Here is a 15,056-nt window from a genome sequence, read left to right as displayed (position 1 = left end):
CATTCCTGAGGAAAGCCTGCCATTCTGAGAGTACTGTGGGTTGGTTTTACAGGGTTATTTATGATTATTTAAAATCATCCACATTGGTAAGCTAGCTCAGTGGGTAGAAGAACTTGGAGTCAAGCCTGAGAACCTGAGTTCCAATCCTACAACTCACGCCCACAGGCTGTCCTGTGATATCCACGTGTGCACTGTTGTATATATGTGCACACACCAAACAAATACACCAATATAGTAAGAACTACAGACATGAACTGAAAAAAATCCTGATATAGGTGGTAAAGAAAGTAATGGTCACACACCTTCTTTCCCCACACCCCACATCTCATTTATTCTATCCAGTATTAAAGTGATAAATCACCATCTATCCAAAGAGTACTGACCTCATTGTCTGACTCCACAAGAACTTGATCGTATTCGCTAAGCGCTACCAGAAACATGATCGAGGTGACGTTTTCAAAGCAGTGTATCCATTTTCTTCTCTCTGACCTTTGGCCCCCTACATCGACCATTCTGCAAGGTTAAGAATATTCAGATTAATAACAAAGAAAAATTAAGAATATCAATATAAATAGTACTTACAAACCAGGGAAAATTCACTACTTTAAAGACATTGGCATCTAACTCAATTAATTATTATTGACTATTAATTATCTGTTACCTGACAGAAATAAGGTATGGTAGGCACAGAAAGTGCTGTGGTTACTGGGATGCTACTTAGATATGTATGAAAGTTGTAACTATATAATAATATTTTATTTACTTATGCACAGCAAAGGCAAACACAGTGTGTTTTTATGTTTTAAATAACAAATAATAAACTTCCCTTTCCTTTCTAGATGTCAGAGTGAAGATCCTCATATGCTACTGGAGTAGGCCAGGCATGATCATGGATATAGTTAAAGGATACGAGATACCGTACATTTCCATACAGGGAGGGTACTAAATGTAAATGTGAACCTGCTCATGCTTCCTCCTATAGTTTAAGAATTTGGGGCTTTTTTTCTCTTTCAATATTGGCAATAATATGACATGTAAAATGATATCTGGCAGCAATGGAATAATCAGCCTTGTGTCCAAACCAACCTGTCACCTTGCTGGAAATTTAGTGTGGTATATGACATCAAAATGTTATACAGTGCCACACAGGGACATCATCTGAACCATTTCCCTGGTCTGCTTTTAATGCACCCACACGTATTTGGTTATCCTCAGATAGCAGCACTGATAGCAAGAATGAAGTGGAGATCTGTGCGCACGTATCTAGTGGTGCCTGATACCAATCAGCTTCTCCAAAGTGCTGAACCTAAATCTTACAAGTGCATCCAACATTCAGAGGACAGAAGCCTCAGAAAGTGAGAGGATTAGCATGCAAGCGAGAGAGCAGTGCTGTTTACGAATGCACTCATCTGTGCCCATTCTTGGTGTTTTCCTGATTCTCTACATCACATCTACAGGAAGAGTTCAAAGACTGTCTGCCTTTCTGCTCTACACATTTCTGCGTGTGTGTTCGTGGGTGTGGGTGTGCACACATATGGTCTGTGCGGCATGAATGTGCACGTTTGTGTGGAGGACAGAGGATGACCACAAGGAGTCTTCCTCTCATCCTCATCACCTTGTTTGGCGATCGGGTCTCTCACTGAACCTGGAGTTCATCAATTGCTTACCCCAGATGCCCAAAGAGCCACGGGACCTTTCTGTCTTTGCGCCTTCTACTCTCCGGAAGGTACGCTCTTCTGTGGTTATGAGCATAGGCCACCACACCTGGAATTTTATGTGAAGCATGGGGACCCACAAGGAAAGCACTTTATTGACTAAACCATCTTGACCAGAAATCAAGGATCATTCTCACCACGATTTCTAAAAGGCTGCAAAGATACAGAAGCCAAATCCAAGGGGCCAACTAGCAGGTCCACAAGATCTCTGAGCTCTGGGCATCAAAGGTGGAGCTTTTAGGTGTTAAAGACATGAAGATGCAGATCCGCCCCAGCACCAGGGGGAATGGGCTACTCAGGGAAAGTCCTAGTCGAGGAAGTCCACTTCAGGGACCCAGTGCTATGTATCTGAGGGTGGCCAGAAGCTAGACAGTAAAGTCATTACTTTCATTGTAGTGGCAAAAAGTATCCTTCAGCACTACGGTGATGAACAACAAAATGTGTCCAGAGTAAAGTGAATTACTAATTAGTTTTTGAAATTGCAAATCAACCAAGATGTGAAAATCTGTAAGAACTGTACGAGTTTTTGAAAATTTTCTTTAATATGGCTGTAAAAGTAAGTAAATCTGGACATCCAGATGTTATAAACTCAAAATATGTAATACAGAATGCTGGCCTCAGAAACCTTGGTGGTCATCTTAATACACCCATTATAGATTTAAAAAATAGAGTCTTTCTAAAGTGCTTCACAGCCTGTGCTTTGGAGCAGTGTGTGGGGGTAAGATTACACCACAGGGGCAGAGAATGAACAGAGTTAACAAAGAGAAAGAAGGTGCTTTGGCAAGAAACAGCATAGCGCATGTCAAACTAAGCCCCGAGCCAGGGCATGAGGCAGGGGAGTCACACAAAAGGTGCCTCCCAGTCTCATGCACAGGCCGCCCTCAGTGAGTAGGCTCTTGAGAGTCAATTCAACATTCAAGTCAAACACACATTTGTGGTTCCTTTCCTCAAAGCTCCAAGTGGTTTGTGCTCCGACTAAAAGTGTAATTAAGTGACTCTGAAATAGCAAAGTAAAAATGTACTATTGTTTTTCTCCTCTTCAAAAGTGTTTCAGTTGAAGTGTCAATACAAACAGCAGCAGCGAACAGGGAAATAATACATTTCCATTCTATTTTACCATATCAATTTATATTAAGTTAATTACCCTACTTTTAAAACCACGAATTTTGAAAACTCTTAAGCATTCTGTTGTATAAAAAGAACCCAACACACCTTTTTATTGCTACTGAGAAATTCTGCATTGGTACCAGACAACATGGAAAAAATATTGATATGGAAGTTTTCAATGGCAGGCATGTATGGTGGTTCTTGTCTAATACACAGTTTGAGTAAATGTGTTCAACTACCAGCAACTAATTGTCTGTGGATTTAAAGGGAAATGAAAATTCCACAATATCTTGGTTTTCACCCCGTCTTTAATTGACACATTATTTCAGTGGTGTACCCAAGAGTGACAATCCACACAAAGCCTGTACGCGGGTGTTAGAAACTCAGTTACTACCTGAAGATGACACTCTGTAAGTCGAAGGGGTACTCGATGATCCCTGTGGTGGGGACTCGAACTCTCAGCACATCTTGTTGTGTAGGCAGATAGGAAGGGTCGGCCACACGGTCCAAGTCGTTCAGATAGCTAGAAGAGGAAGACACGAGAAAGCCAGTTACCATCACTCCAATCCCATGGAAAGGGCAAAGGTGAGTCCCAGAGAAGAAAGTCCTAAGGTGACAGGCTAGGAAACAGGCAAGGCCAAACCTCCACTGGGAGAGGAAGGCTGTCCACCCACTGTCCCTACTTATTCCACTCCCTTTTCCTCAGCAGCTGAACTCATGCAAAATGAGGGAGAGCTGATAAGACACCGTAATGAGTCTCCTAACATGTATTTGCTTAGCAGGCTTGGCTGGTGAATCAACAGCTAAAGTTTAAACTATTTATACAAAGGGAATTTGCATAAACAACCATATAATAAAACTGAGTGTAAGGTCAGGATTTATCTTCTCTGTCATTTGCAGAACACTAGTGTTTTCCTGGAATGAAGTTTTCACATTTCCCTGAGAGAAGATAGGCAGTGTCATACCATGTCTTTAATTATGTCCAAAGCTCAAGTTAATTGTGATTCATGAAAAGCAATGAGATTTTAAGTTATGCAACAATAGTGTCTAAGGTCAGACGCTCTTCTTTAGAGACACCTACCCTAACTTTTAATGTATCTAGCCATGACATGTATACATTTCCAAGGGGGGACAGAATCAAACATTGTATTTTTTGTTGAAATAATTTTGGACTTACAAGAAACTTCAATTTACCACAGAGAAATTCTTTTATAATTCCTTCAATTGGCTCCCCCTTATGTATCTTTATATTATATTAACAAAACCAGAGATCTAACCTTATCAAAATTAGAATACTTAGTACTCATAAAACCACAGACCTTAGTTTTTTGTGTTCATGCACACATGAGTGTGTGTGTTTGTGTTACACAGTCTGTGAGGTTTTGCCACACATACATCTGTGTAATCACCACCACAGTTTGGTCACAGAACTTTCCACTTGGCACAAAGAAAAGTGACTTGTGTTCTCACTGCCAATCCTGACCCCTGACAATTACACGTTTGCCATTAGAATGGTTCTGTCATTTTCTAAAACCTATTATTCCATTCACTTTCTACTATCTTGAAGTTAACAGAACTGATGACGACCAGTTAGAGACGACTGTTCTGAGAAGAACTGCTATGACTTCAAAGAGAAACCATACTCTCCTGGGCACTGGAAATGATGAAACACAAAGATGCTTTCAAAAGCGCATGGCTGCAGAGTGGGCTGCACAGAGAGACTAACCTCTGAGTAAGAGGTTGAAACAAGGTGCAGCCATCAGCAGAACTGTAAGAAACCAAATCTTCAGCTGGTAATGACCACGAACAAGAGTCAATGAATTTGAATGTTTGCTGTTCATGGTAGTTAGAACTCAGTAATTATAAAACTCCTCAGTTGACGACTGATTCCTATACAGAGACTTCGTTTGGGCATTAACGCTTTCAGCATATTATTCTTACTACTAGTTTCTTGATGAGTGAGACTCAAAAGTGAAAGAGAATGTTACAAGGAAAGAGTGTGCTACGCCTGTGTGATTCATGATCTCACAGCAGTGAAGTCCAACATTAATGAAGAAAGTAAAATCACTGCCCAGTTGGAAGTGTGTCAGTCCTTCAAGGCAAGAGCAGCCTAGATTCCTACAGCAGAGCAGCTAGTTCACACTCCAGGGCCTTACTCCAGACACATCAACACTTCTGTAGCCAGCAACTAGCTCTCTGCTGACCAGTAAGAGCTGGCCTCTTACCTCCAATTACTGTAACACTAGAGCAGGAGATCAGGACAAAAGGGGAGTGCTGGGAGAATGCAAATGTACGGACGTATTTTAGTGACTCTTGGCATAATCCTGGAGCCACCTGATAAACTGACGTGCCCACGTTCTGGGAATTAACTGTATCTCATCTACAGATAAAGTGGCCAGATCAGATACAAAAGCAGTAAGCTACTCTAGACAAATACAACTTTCTAATTTATTAGATCCTTGATTTGAAAAATTTAAGCATATATTCTAAAATGTATGTGGTCATCATTTATATACAAGAACTCAAATTTCAGAGAAATCAAAGAAATTTGATTTACAGTGGCAAGATGAAAGTGAAACTAAGAAATATGCTTTCACTCTAGTTATGTTTATTCTTGTGTACATGGTGCTGGGGCAGTCTAGAAGTGAAAGGAACTGTGGTTTTGTTTCTTAAAGATGAACCAAGAGTACCCAATGCTACTAGCACCATTTTCAAGCACAAATGTATTTCTGATTTAGTACATGAAGTGGGAATTTATCTATTCAACTGTGCTGACAGCATCTCTCCAGTCAGGAAAAGTACACTGAACTCCCTAAAACTATGTATGGCACATGGAGTCACAGCCACCCTAAGAAACTGTCAGTAGCATAACTCTGTGTATATAGGGTACCTCTCTCTTTCCTCTCTGTCCTTTGTACAGCTCATGCAAAGTTAACAACTACTTGCACTCAACATTTGCTGTTTGCCAAGTTTTGTTCTATCTCAATATTGTCACCATCATGACAGGGAAATAATCGTTTAAAATGTTTCATACAGGCTACAGACATGACTCATTGACTGAGCAGAGGACTGGGTTCAATCCTCAGCACCCACAGGCAGCTCACAACTATCTCTAACACCAGTTCCAGGGGACCTTGATGCCCTTTTCTGGCCTTTGTTAGTACTAGGCATGTAAGTGGTACACAGACATACATCAGACAAAACACTCACACACATTAAAATAAACAGATTAAAAAATGTTCCATACATTTCTGATTAAGTTAAAAGGATAATCTTGCTGGATAGTCTGGTTTTACCTCTGTTGGTCAGAGAAGGGAAAAGCTCACTTCAATTGGGTAGAAAGCTAAGTTACTGTAGTTTAACAAAAGGAAAAGGCTGAACAATATCCATCTCTACTAGTTGTAGCATATACCACCCACGTCCAAAGAAACCATCCCCAACATCCCACTCTGAACAAAAGCAACACAAAAGAAACACATTCACCAACCAACCAAAAGATGCACATCATCTATATAATGAATTTTCTACTGACTGGCTCACAAGGTACAATACTGAAGACACAATATGTGAAGCAGAAAATAAAAGACAACCAAGAACTGCATCTCTTGCTGCCCAGAAAAGGCCAACATGGGCAGCTTGTGCCTGCAGGGCCCCAACTCCCCCGTCCTACCATGGATATCCTTCCTCTGAAGGGTAACTGGCAGCATTTTTGTACTTCATCTTGGCTTGGGGCGGAGGAGTTACTTTATAGCCCTAGAAGTGGGGTTCTAGTGTAGTAAGTGTATCCTCATTTATGCTGCCACATTTTGAGATGATGGAATAAAGTAATCTCTAATCTCGTATTTTCCATTAAATATTTCATATTCTCAGCAAAACTGATGGAAAATGGGGGTAGGGTGGGTTCCTGTTGTATTATTCCATTCATTTAACCTTTTAAAAAGAAACACCAGGGCCTGAACAAATTTATATTACAGAGTAAATTCAGAGAGTTAATTATAGACATAATTTGTTTTGTAAGACTGATTCTGAGTGGCTGCTGAGGTCATTCTGAGACTGTTGCTATGGTGATGGCACAGGCATATTGCCACGGCAATGCATGTGTAAAAGGTAGCTGGCAGAAGATCTTTCCTTGATGTCAGGGACAGGAAGAAGTCATGGTATACATGGGACTTAATTATCTGGGAGATAAGCCACAGCTAAGAGTGCTTTAGAAAAAGTAGGTTTGCTGTTTAAGCTCTCTTTACTCCTGTTTTATAGGCCTTTGGTGACTTTTTGCTCTATTGAGATACCTAATAATTTGATACTTGTTAATTAAAAATATTTAGCCTTCTTCCACATGCTTTCAAATTCGGTGGTCAGGGTCCATGACTGGCTTCTTCTGTGGCTGTATTACCAACACTTGGCAGACAGCCACATAACAGACGCTCAATGTGTTGCTCAAATTAAAACTATTTTGTGGGAAATGCTGTAATGGAAGTAATATTCCTTAGGACCAAGCACAGGAGCCAAGGGGTTGTCAGCTGCCCATCTTTATGCAATTATATTTCTGGGACATAGTTTGCCTGCATTATGTAAAAACTAAATTCTGAATTAAAATGACTGACAAATTTCAATACAACAGTGGAAGGAAGGGCGCCACTGGTTTAACTTCATTTGGGGCCACGCTTCCTGCACTTGAGTCCTGGCCACTGGAGGACAGAGTCACATAGGCACAGGCGCATTCACCGACATACAGCTTCCAGGCCTCAGAATCCCATCCAGTCCCGTGAAAACTGAGGAGGCTGAATCTATCAGCAGACATTTCTGGCAGAATCCCCTTAATAGAGTAAAATTCTATAGATTTTTCTTTTTTTTTTTTCTTTTTTTTTTTTTTTGGTTTTTTTGAGCTGGGGACCCAACCCAGGGCCTTGCGCTTCCTAGGTAAGCGCTCTGCCGATGAGCTAAATCCCCAGCCCCTAGATTTTTCTTAGTAGCAATTGGACAGTTCCTCTACCACAGCAAAACACAGTCCCCTGGAGTTTACGGCACACTGGAATTGTTACTGGAATTGTAACGTTACAGTAGAAGCTAAGGATATGAAAATTCTTGGATTAAATTCATGGGCTAGGCAAGGAGCTTGACCAAGATTTTATTTGGATTCAGTTGTCAGAAAATTCCAAGGAATCATCCACAAACATCTTCCTGCAGCATGTCTGAGGACATGAACAGACGAAGGCAGTCACGCCCATTAGCCTGGTTGGTGAGCGCTGCATTCTCTTCACAATTCAGAATCATCTCTGGCTACAAACATTAAATTTTAAGTTCAGAAAAAGGAGATAGAACCATGCTTTGAATTATTAAAAGTAAGAATAAAGCTGAGACTTCACTAAAATAATATGATCAAATCAAATTAAATTTACCTTTTTGTTTGGCTTGGGATTTGATTCTAACTGACCATTAATTTTAATGATAGTCTGTCGATAGCAAATTTGAGCTACTGTGACCAGAAGGGTAACTTTGAACAACTCAAGTGCCCCTCCTCGATTTAAATAAAAGCATCCCTGAATAATATTTGGCAATGTTTAAGTGAAATATATTAGGAGTAGTTGGTTTTAATTTTTAAAAAAGAGGCGCATGGACTCTAGCAATTACACCATTAAGAAGAAATGGCCTATGGGTAGTGAGTATGAATAGAAGCTTCTGACAGGTGGTGCAAACCCAGCTAAACACAACAAGATAAAACAATGTCTCGTGGCACTCCCAGCATGCTCACGGGTGGATGTTTGGAACTGGGGGATTTTAAACCCTGTTAAATGTCTCCATGGCAAGGCTGCCATGTTATAGATTTGCAGTTCAAGTTCGATATGAAGTTGAAATTGTGGCACAGAAAAATGATGACGGGTAGGTTTCATATTTTTAATTATTAAAAAGAAGGTTACAAAAACTAGGTCGCCTTCATTAAAAAAAATTAACAAGACCTCATTGTGAGAGGACCAGTCCCTTGGGGGTAGAAAGCTAGATCATGCCATGAGATCCTATTTGACTGTCAAAAGGCAGCTAAATCGAGGAAGAAGCACAGACACATAGCTCTGTTCAGAGCTGGACGAACACAAAATTCCAGAGAAAAAGAGTTTAAAAAAAACAAAACAAAAAACCAAACCACTGAAACATTATTAGAGAGACCTTTAAAAAAATGGCTTAGTGACAGTTCTGAAAACCACTACCCAGAGACCCAAAGCGAGGTCTGGGGACCTGGATCGAGTGATCTGATTGGCCAGGAATCTGGTTCAGCTTGTTAGTTGTATGTGGTTACTCATTACACAAGCACCCCCATCTCCAACGAGCTCACTGGGTAAAAGGAAAATATGCATTCCTCATGGCTCGTCTTCAGTGTAGGCAGTTTTATTCATAAAGTTGCTGGCTTTTCATAGGAAATCCTAAGGAAAGCAAAGACTACAGAGTAGTGTTATGATCCAGGTCCCTAGAGGAACTTACCTCTAGGGAGAGTATTCTCTGTGGTAAAGAGAAACTGGAGAGATAACGTGCCCGAATTTTCCTTGACCAAAAACCTACAACAATTCACAAAGTATTTTTCCCTTAACAAATATCCTGAGTTTCCTGAAAAGAACTTATCACTGCATTTAGGAAAGAGATTCAGCATCTGGCTTTAAATACAGACCACTGTGCAAAATGACTGTCAAAAAGAGAACAGCGGGACCAAGAACTCTATGTGTGCCAGGCAGACTCCAGTGTCAGCCAACAGCTAAGATTCAAAGCTATACTGCACAAAGAAGCAGATACAGCTTGTCTTGGACACGCGCACACAGGTGCAATACTGCACTCCTAGAGCCTTCTCTACTGGGGCAGGCAGCCTGAGGCACACAAATAGACTGTCTCCTCCACATGAAACAAAAGGAAACGACAAAATCCAAAGAAAGAGACAGAGGAAGCAAGAGTGGCCCTCAGTTCATCTACTGAGTTTTTCTAATTTGTTTTCTTATAAGACAGTTTTCAAGGGTTTTGATTAATTCTGACACAATTTTGAAACATCAAGTAACATTAGAATGCTGCTTCTTATCTGCCTCGCTGTGCAAGGACAGTGCTTAATTCAGCTAACATATATACCTGTTTAATTAGTTAAATTCTAATTCAGTGTGCCTTTGATGGGGATTAGGGGCTGGTACAAGAAACAGGTATGAAAATACATTAAAATATATTTCTTTGCCTTAGGGATGTCAGACTACCTGGGAAGCAAAGACAGTAGAGATGAATCAATTAAGAAACAATTAAGTACCAAATTGTAAGCTACTAAGAATGCTATAAGAAAGGATAGATGATTATGAACTGCAATCACTAGAGAATTATGTGCAAAAAAGGGTGGGGGATGCTATAGGCTGAAAAGAGAAGATATAAGAGTAAAGAAATCAGAAATGGTACAGAATTTTCTTAGTTTTTCAACTAGTACCTTTTAAGTCCATGGTAAACTAGAGAATAACTTCTCCAATTGTGGGAATAAACCAAACAATAAAAGACCCAAATTCTCTCCTGTAGGAGGTGGGACTGTAGCAGGAGGTGGGACTGTAGCAGGAGGTGGGACTGTAGCAGGAGGTGGGACTGTAGCAGGAGGTGGGACTGTAGCAGGAGGTGGGACTGTAGCAGGAGGTGGGACTGTAGCAGGAGGTGGGACTGTAGCAGGAGGTGGGACTGTAGCAGGAGGTGGGACTGTAGCAGGAGGTGGGTAACAGGAGGTGGGACTGTAGCAGGAGGTGGGACTGTAGCAGGAGGTGGGACTGTAGCAATGAGCACAGCTGTGCCACCCATGACAACTGATGAGTTGAACAATGGACCTATGAGAAGTCCTACTGACCACACGTTATCTCTGAACAGAAGCCAAGTTCCTAAGGCCATATTATTTTAACTTAGAGGTTTATTCTGTAGCACCAGGCCCTGACATTCAAAGATGGTGGTCATGTCTGGAGACTAGCCATCCTAATTTGACAAGATTCCACAAGACAGCATTCAACCTATTCATTTATTCATTTTATGTATAGAAGTATTTTGCCTGAACATATGCGTGGGTCTTTGGAAGGCAGAAGAGGGCAGTGGGTCCCCAGGAGCTGGAGTTACATACTGTTGTGAGTAACCATATAGGAAATAACTTGGGTCCTCTGCAAAAGCAGTAAGTGCTGTTAACCATCAAACAATCCCACTAGCCTTTCAACTTACTGATATAAATTGAAAAGATACAGTAACAATGACCAAGAGTATCAGGTCTGGTCCAATGGCTGCTAAATAGGCAGTGAGCTGAAATGGAAGGAGGTTCTGAGGTTCCCCTGGAGCAAGCAAAGCTCCTGGATTGCTCATCTGTGGGTGAGGGCAGGGCTGTCACTAGTTGGAGGCATGTTTTATCTGGTCTCTTACAAAATCCCATCTTTCTTACTGAATGTTAACCCAAGTATACAGTCTTCTTAGCCACCTTCAGCCAAGCACTAGACATGAAGATGAGGGCAGAAAACAGCTCTTACCCTCAGAGGGCAAAGAAACTTCTGAACATTGCTGGCCATTTACCTCATCTTTAGTACTAGACACTCCGTGCTGCTAGTACAGGCACTGCTGGGGTGGAGGTGGGGCAATCAGTCCAGAGCTCTGTGACTCACTCCTCATCAGGCCTCTGGGTGCCATGCAATGTTTCTGGACAAAGCTGAAGGAATGAAAGCCAACCATTTTCTCAACACTCTAAAACTTACTTCTGTGTTAATTCAGAACACCGGTCTCCACAGAATTCTATCCAAGTCTGAGAAGCAGTGTGCAAGCTGTCTGTCTATCAACATTCATTGTTCTACAGGAAGAACTTCAAATGATATATGGATGTGTTAGCATTTCAGGTTTGGGATCCATATTGTCACTGTTTTAATGATCTGACTTTGCCAGTTAGGATCCAAAGCAGGTACAGACATGAACGTATGAATGTGTTCAGCTGAGCTCGAATCAAACTTTATAAAAACAGGCCATAGGCTGAGTTTTCCTGCAGGCTGTTCATCCCCACTGTACAGTGACAAAACTCAAGAATTTAGCTAAGAACAACATTTTTCTGAGTAAAGTCTGTGGAAGAGACAGTGAGGAACTGCAACTATTTAAGAGGCAGTTAAGTGACAGCAGATAGCTGGTCTACAGTATAATGGAATCAAAGATACTCAGTATTAGAAATGAATTTAAGCATTAAATCCATCACCATGCTTGGGGAGAGTGAGGCTTAACTTGATGCCTCAAGCTCCAGAACGAGCAACATCAGAACGCTCTGAGGAGCAACAGGGGCACTGTACCTACCACTGGATGTTTGTGTCAGCATACCACGCTGTTTCCCCCAAAAGGGAGTGAATCGGGATGGGCGGAAGAACCACATCACACCCGAGGGGTACAAGGTTCAAAAAATTACTCGCCGACTTCTTAGCAAGGACCTCTACTCAAGAGTTTGGTTCTAAGCTAGCTGATGTATTGTTCTAGTTCTGAAATTCCTTTTGTATTTTAAAATCAACATAATATAATATATGATGTATCGGTTCAGAGTCACAATCAAAACAAATTCCAGTGCTGGTGTGTGCCAAAGAGCTATTTGGTCTTGTACTATGACTCTGGACTACATGAAGAATTTCAAAGTTGTCTGAACTCCCTAGAGGGGCTCTGTAAAGTAAGATGAAGGCAAATCTAGACACAGTAGTGTTTACCTAAGGCTGCAGTGTGAGCATTTCCCCCTATACTCTAGACACAGTAGTGTTTACCTAAGGCTGCAGTGTGAGCATTTCCCCCTATACTCTAGACACAGTAGTGTTTACCTAAGGCTGCAGTGTGAGTATTTCCCCCTATACTCTAGACACAGTAGTGTTTACCTAAGGCTGCAGTGTGAGCATTTCCCCCTATACTCTAGACACAGTAGTGTTTACCTAAGGCTGCAGTGTGAGCATTTCCCCCATACTTCAATTTATTTGAGATCTGTGTCCTGTGGCTACCATCAGGGAACTTTTGGTATTGTCGAGAGTGAACTCATTTGACCCGATGTCTCAGTATATTAAAGCAGGTGGTGAACCCCAGAGAAAAAGAAAGAAAACCGACAGCCATCTGCTTATGTTGTTCTTTTTCTAAAGATACTCAGAGCCTTCAGGATTTTTTTTTTTTTATCAATAATGAAAATGTCAGTAAAATAATCTACAAAATTCTTCAGAATTTCATAGTGCTTTTTAATCAGCTTATTTTGTAAAACTGAAGAGGGCACCAAATGAAGACCATTTTCAAAGCTATTTAAAGTGTTTACCCAACTTGTGAAGTTCCTCGTCTCTTCATTTCTCCCATTACTACTCGCCCTTGTGTGCATTAGGACAATGCTGATGCTGACCTTAGCCAGCCTCTGGAAAGTGGCTATGTGGAAGGGAAGATGGAAGATGGGGAAGGGGTTGAGAGTATAGAGTAAGTAATCCAGGCAGTGCTGGCATAGAACTTTAATTCCAGCCCTTAGAAAGCAGAAGAAAGGGGCTGGGGGTTAGCCTCAGCGGTGGGCCGGGAAGGGAAGCGTGGAAGGCCCTGAGGTTGGTCCCCAGCTCGAAAAAGAACAAAAAAAAAAAAAAAAAAAAAAAAAAGCAGAAGAAGGCAGATCTCTGAGTTCAAGGCCAGCCTGGTCTACAGAAGGACTTTTGGGACAGCCAGGGCTACACAGATAAACCCTGTAGTGACAATTTTGAAGTTTTGGGTTCTTTAAAAAACACAGAAATATTCTAAGAATATATTTTCGTTTTAGTCCCAGGCGTGGGATATGGTGCTGCCTCAGACTGTCCACAGCAGCTGGCTGTGATCTACCTCATGCTCTAGCAGGGCCATGATTTTGTCAGCTACAGACAGTTTCTGTGACTGTGTGACATTTGGAATTCTGGGGACTTTTCAGAGGGCAAGGGGAGGGAGGAGTGGGTTATTGGTTGGTTGCTGTTGGTTGTGGTTTGCTAAGTAGTCATGTGCAAAGAAGAAAACAAGAAGATGGCATGAGATATCCAGTAGGCAAAGATCAAACCTGCCCCAAGGAACTGGATGCCCCAATCAGCAGGAAGTAGCCTAACGATAATGACGATAACAGCACTGCCTTTCGGACCCCTGACTTATTCAGGAGTCTCTTTCCTTTTTTCTCTGTCCTTTTTTTTCTCTCTCTTTTATTTAGTGTTAGAGGGTTGAAAGGGTGGAAGAAAAGGGTAGAAGAGTGGAAGAAAGAAGAACCCCCAGAGTAGTCAAAGACCAGCTACAAAATCCTATCTCAAAAAAACAACATCCCTGCAACATATACCAGAGAGTGCAGACTAAAACTTACACATAGTATTTCTGAAGTATCTGTGGTTTGGACTTAGTCTATGTTAGCACAAACAACAAGTGCTTAGTGAAACATGACTATGTTTTAATGAGAATGACCAAAAGTCCTCAGGTTCATTTTTTAGTAAGCTTGATGAATTTCTTCCTTCTTAACCTTATATTATGAAACTACTTGAGACATCACTAGTAAACATCAGTAATTTGTATTACATGGAATAATTTACAAAACACCCAGTCAGTGATATTCTTCTAGTAGTATATGAACGATACATGTGTCTATCTAACAACTGTCAAATACATATCTATAAACTCTCTTCCATTCACATTCCACTCGCCCCCTGTGAAGCTGTATTTCATAGTGCCTATGAGCTCTGGAACAAAAAAAATCTGATTACAACTCCGTTTCCTACCATTTATTACAATGTGACCCTGAGCAGGTTTCTCGGTCTTCCTAGGATCTCAGTTTTTCTTTTATAAGGAGATGATAAGAAATACTTATAATTCCACTGTTTGCAGCTTTGATAATTAGAATAATACATGAAATGACTAAGCACAGAGTGTAACAAACCAAGTATCTAGTAAGGAGTAGCCATTGTTGTTTTGATCAGAACCCTTGAAATCTCAGACCTTTAAAAATAACGAAAAACTGGCCTGTCCAGCGCTGACTTCAGCCACAGCAGCTGTCAGAAGGGGCACATATGCGAACAATTAGAAAACAAAGCATAGCCTTGATAATGAAACAATGCTTGATCATTGTTGGTACTGAAAGAGACTATATGTTTAAGAACACATAGACATATGTACAAGCTATGACAGGTGACATGGTGAGTTAACTTTGTGGTACTGGTCTGGCATTCCAAATGGTGACTCCTAGTTGGGTCTTCAAGGATGAACATGAGCTCATCAGAC

The 15,056-nt window shown here is 41.1% G+C and overlaps 1 protein-coding gene across 1 annotated transcript in view; it reads right to left on the bottom strand.

The window, feature by feature from the left end:
- Nucleotides 1-15,056, bottom strand: part of Gnaq (G protein subunit alpha q) — a 241,284-nt gene that overhangs the window by 42,353 nt on the left and 183,875 nt on the right. Inside the window, exons 4-5 of the mRNA XM_032891682.1 lie at nucleotides 3,217-3,345; nucleotides 384-513 (exon numbers count right to left, since the gene is read on the bottom strand). Of these exons, the coding sequence (XP_032747573.1) occupies nucleotides 384-513; nucleotides 3,217-3,345 (259 nt within the window). The remainder of the gene's footprint in view (nucleotides 1-383; nucleotides 514-3,216; nucleotides 3,346-15,056) is intronic.

This window comes from Rattus rattus, chromosome 2 (genome assembly GCF_011064425.1).
Source record: "Rattus rattus isolate New Zealand chromosome 2, Rrattus_CSIRO_v1, whole genome shotgun sequence".
Taxonomy (NCBI): Eukaryota; Metazoa; Chordata; class Mammalia; order Rodentia; family Muridae; genus Rattus; species Rattus rattus.
This window is presented reverse-complemented; position numbering and strand designations above follow the sequence as displayed.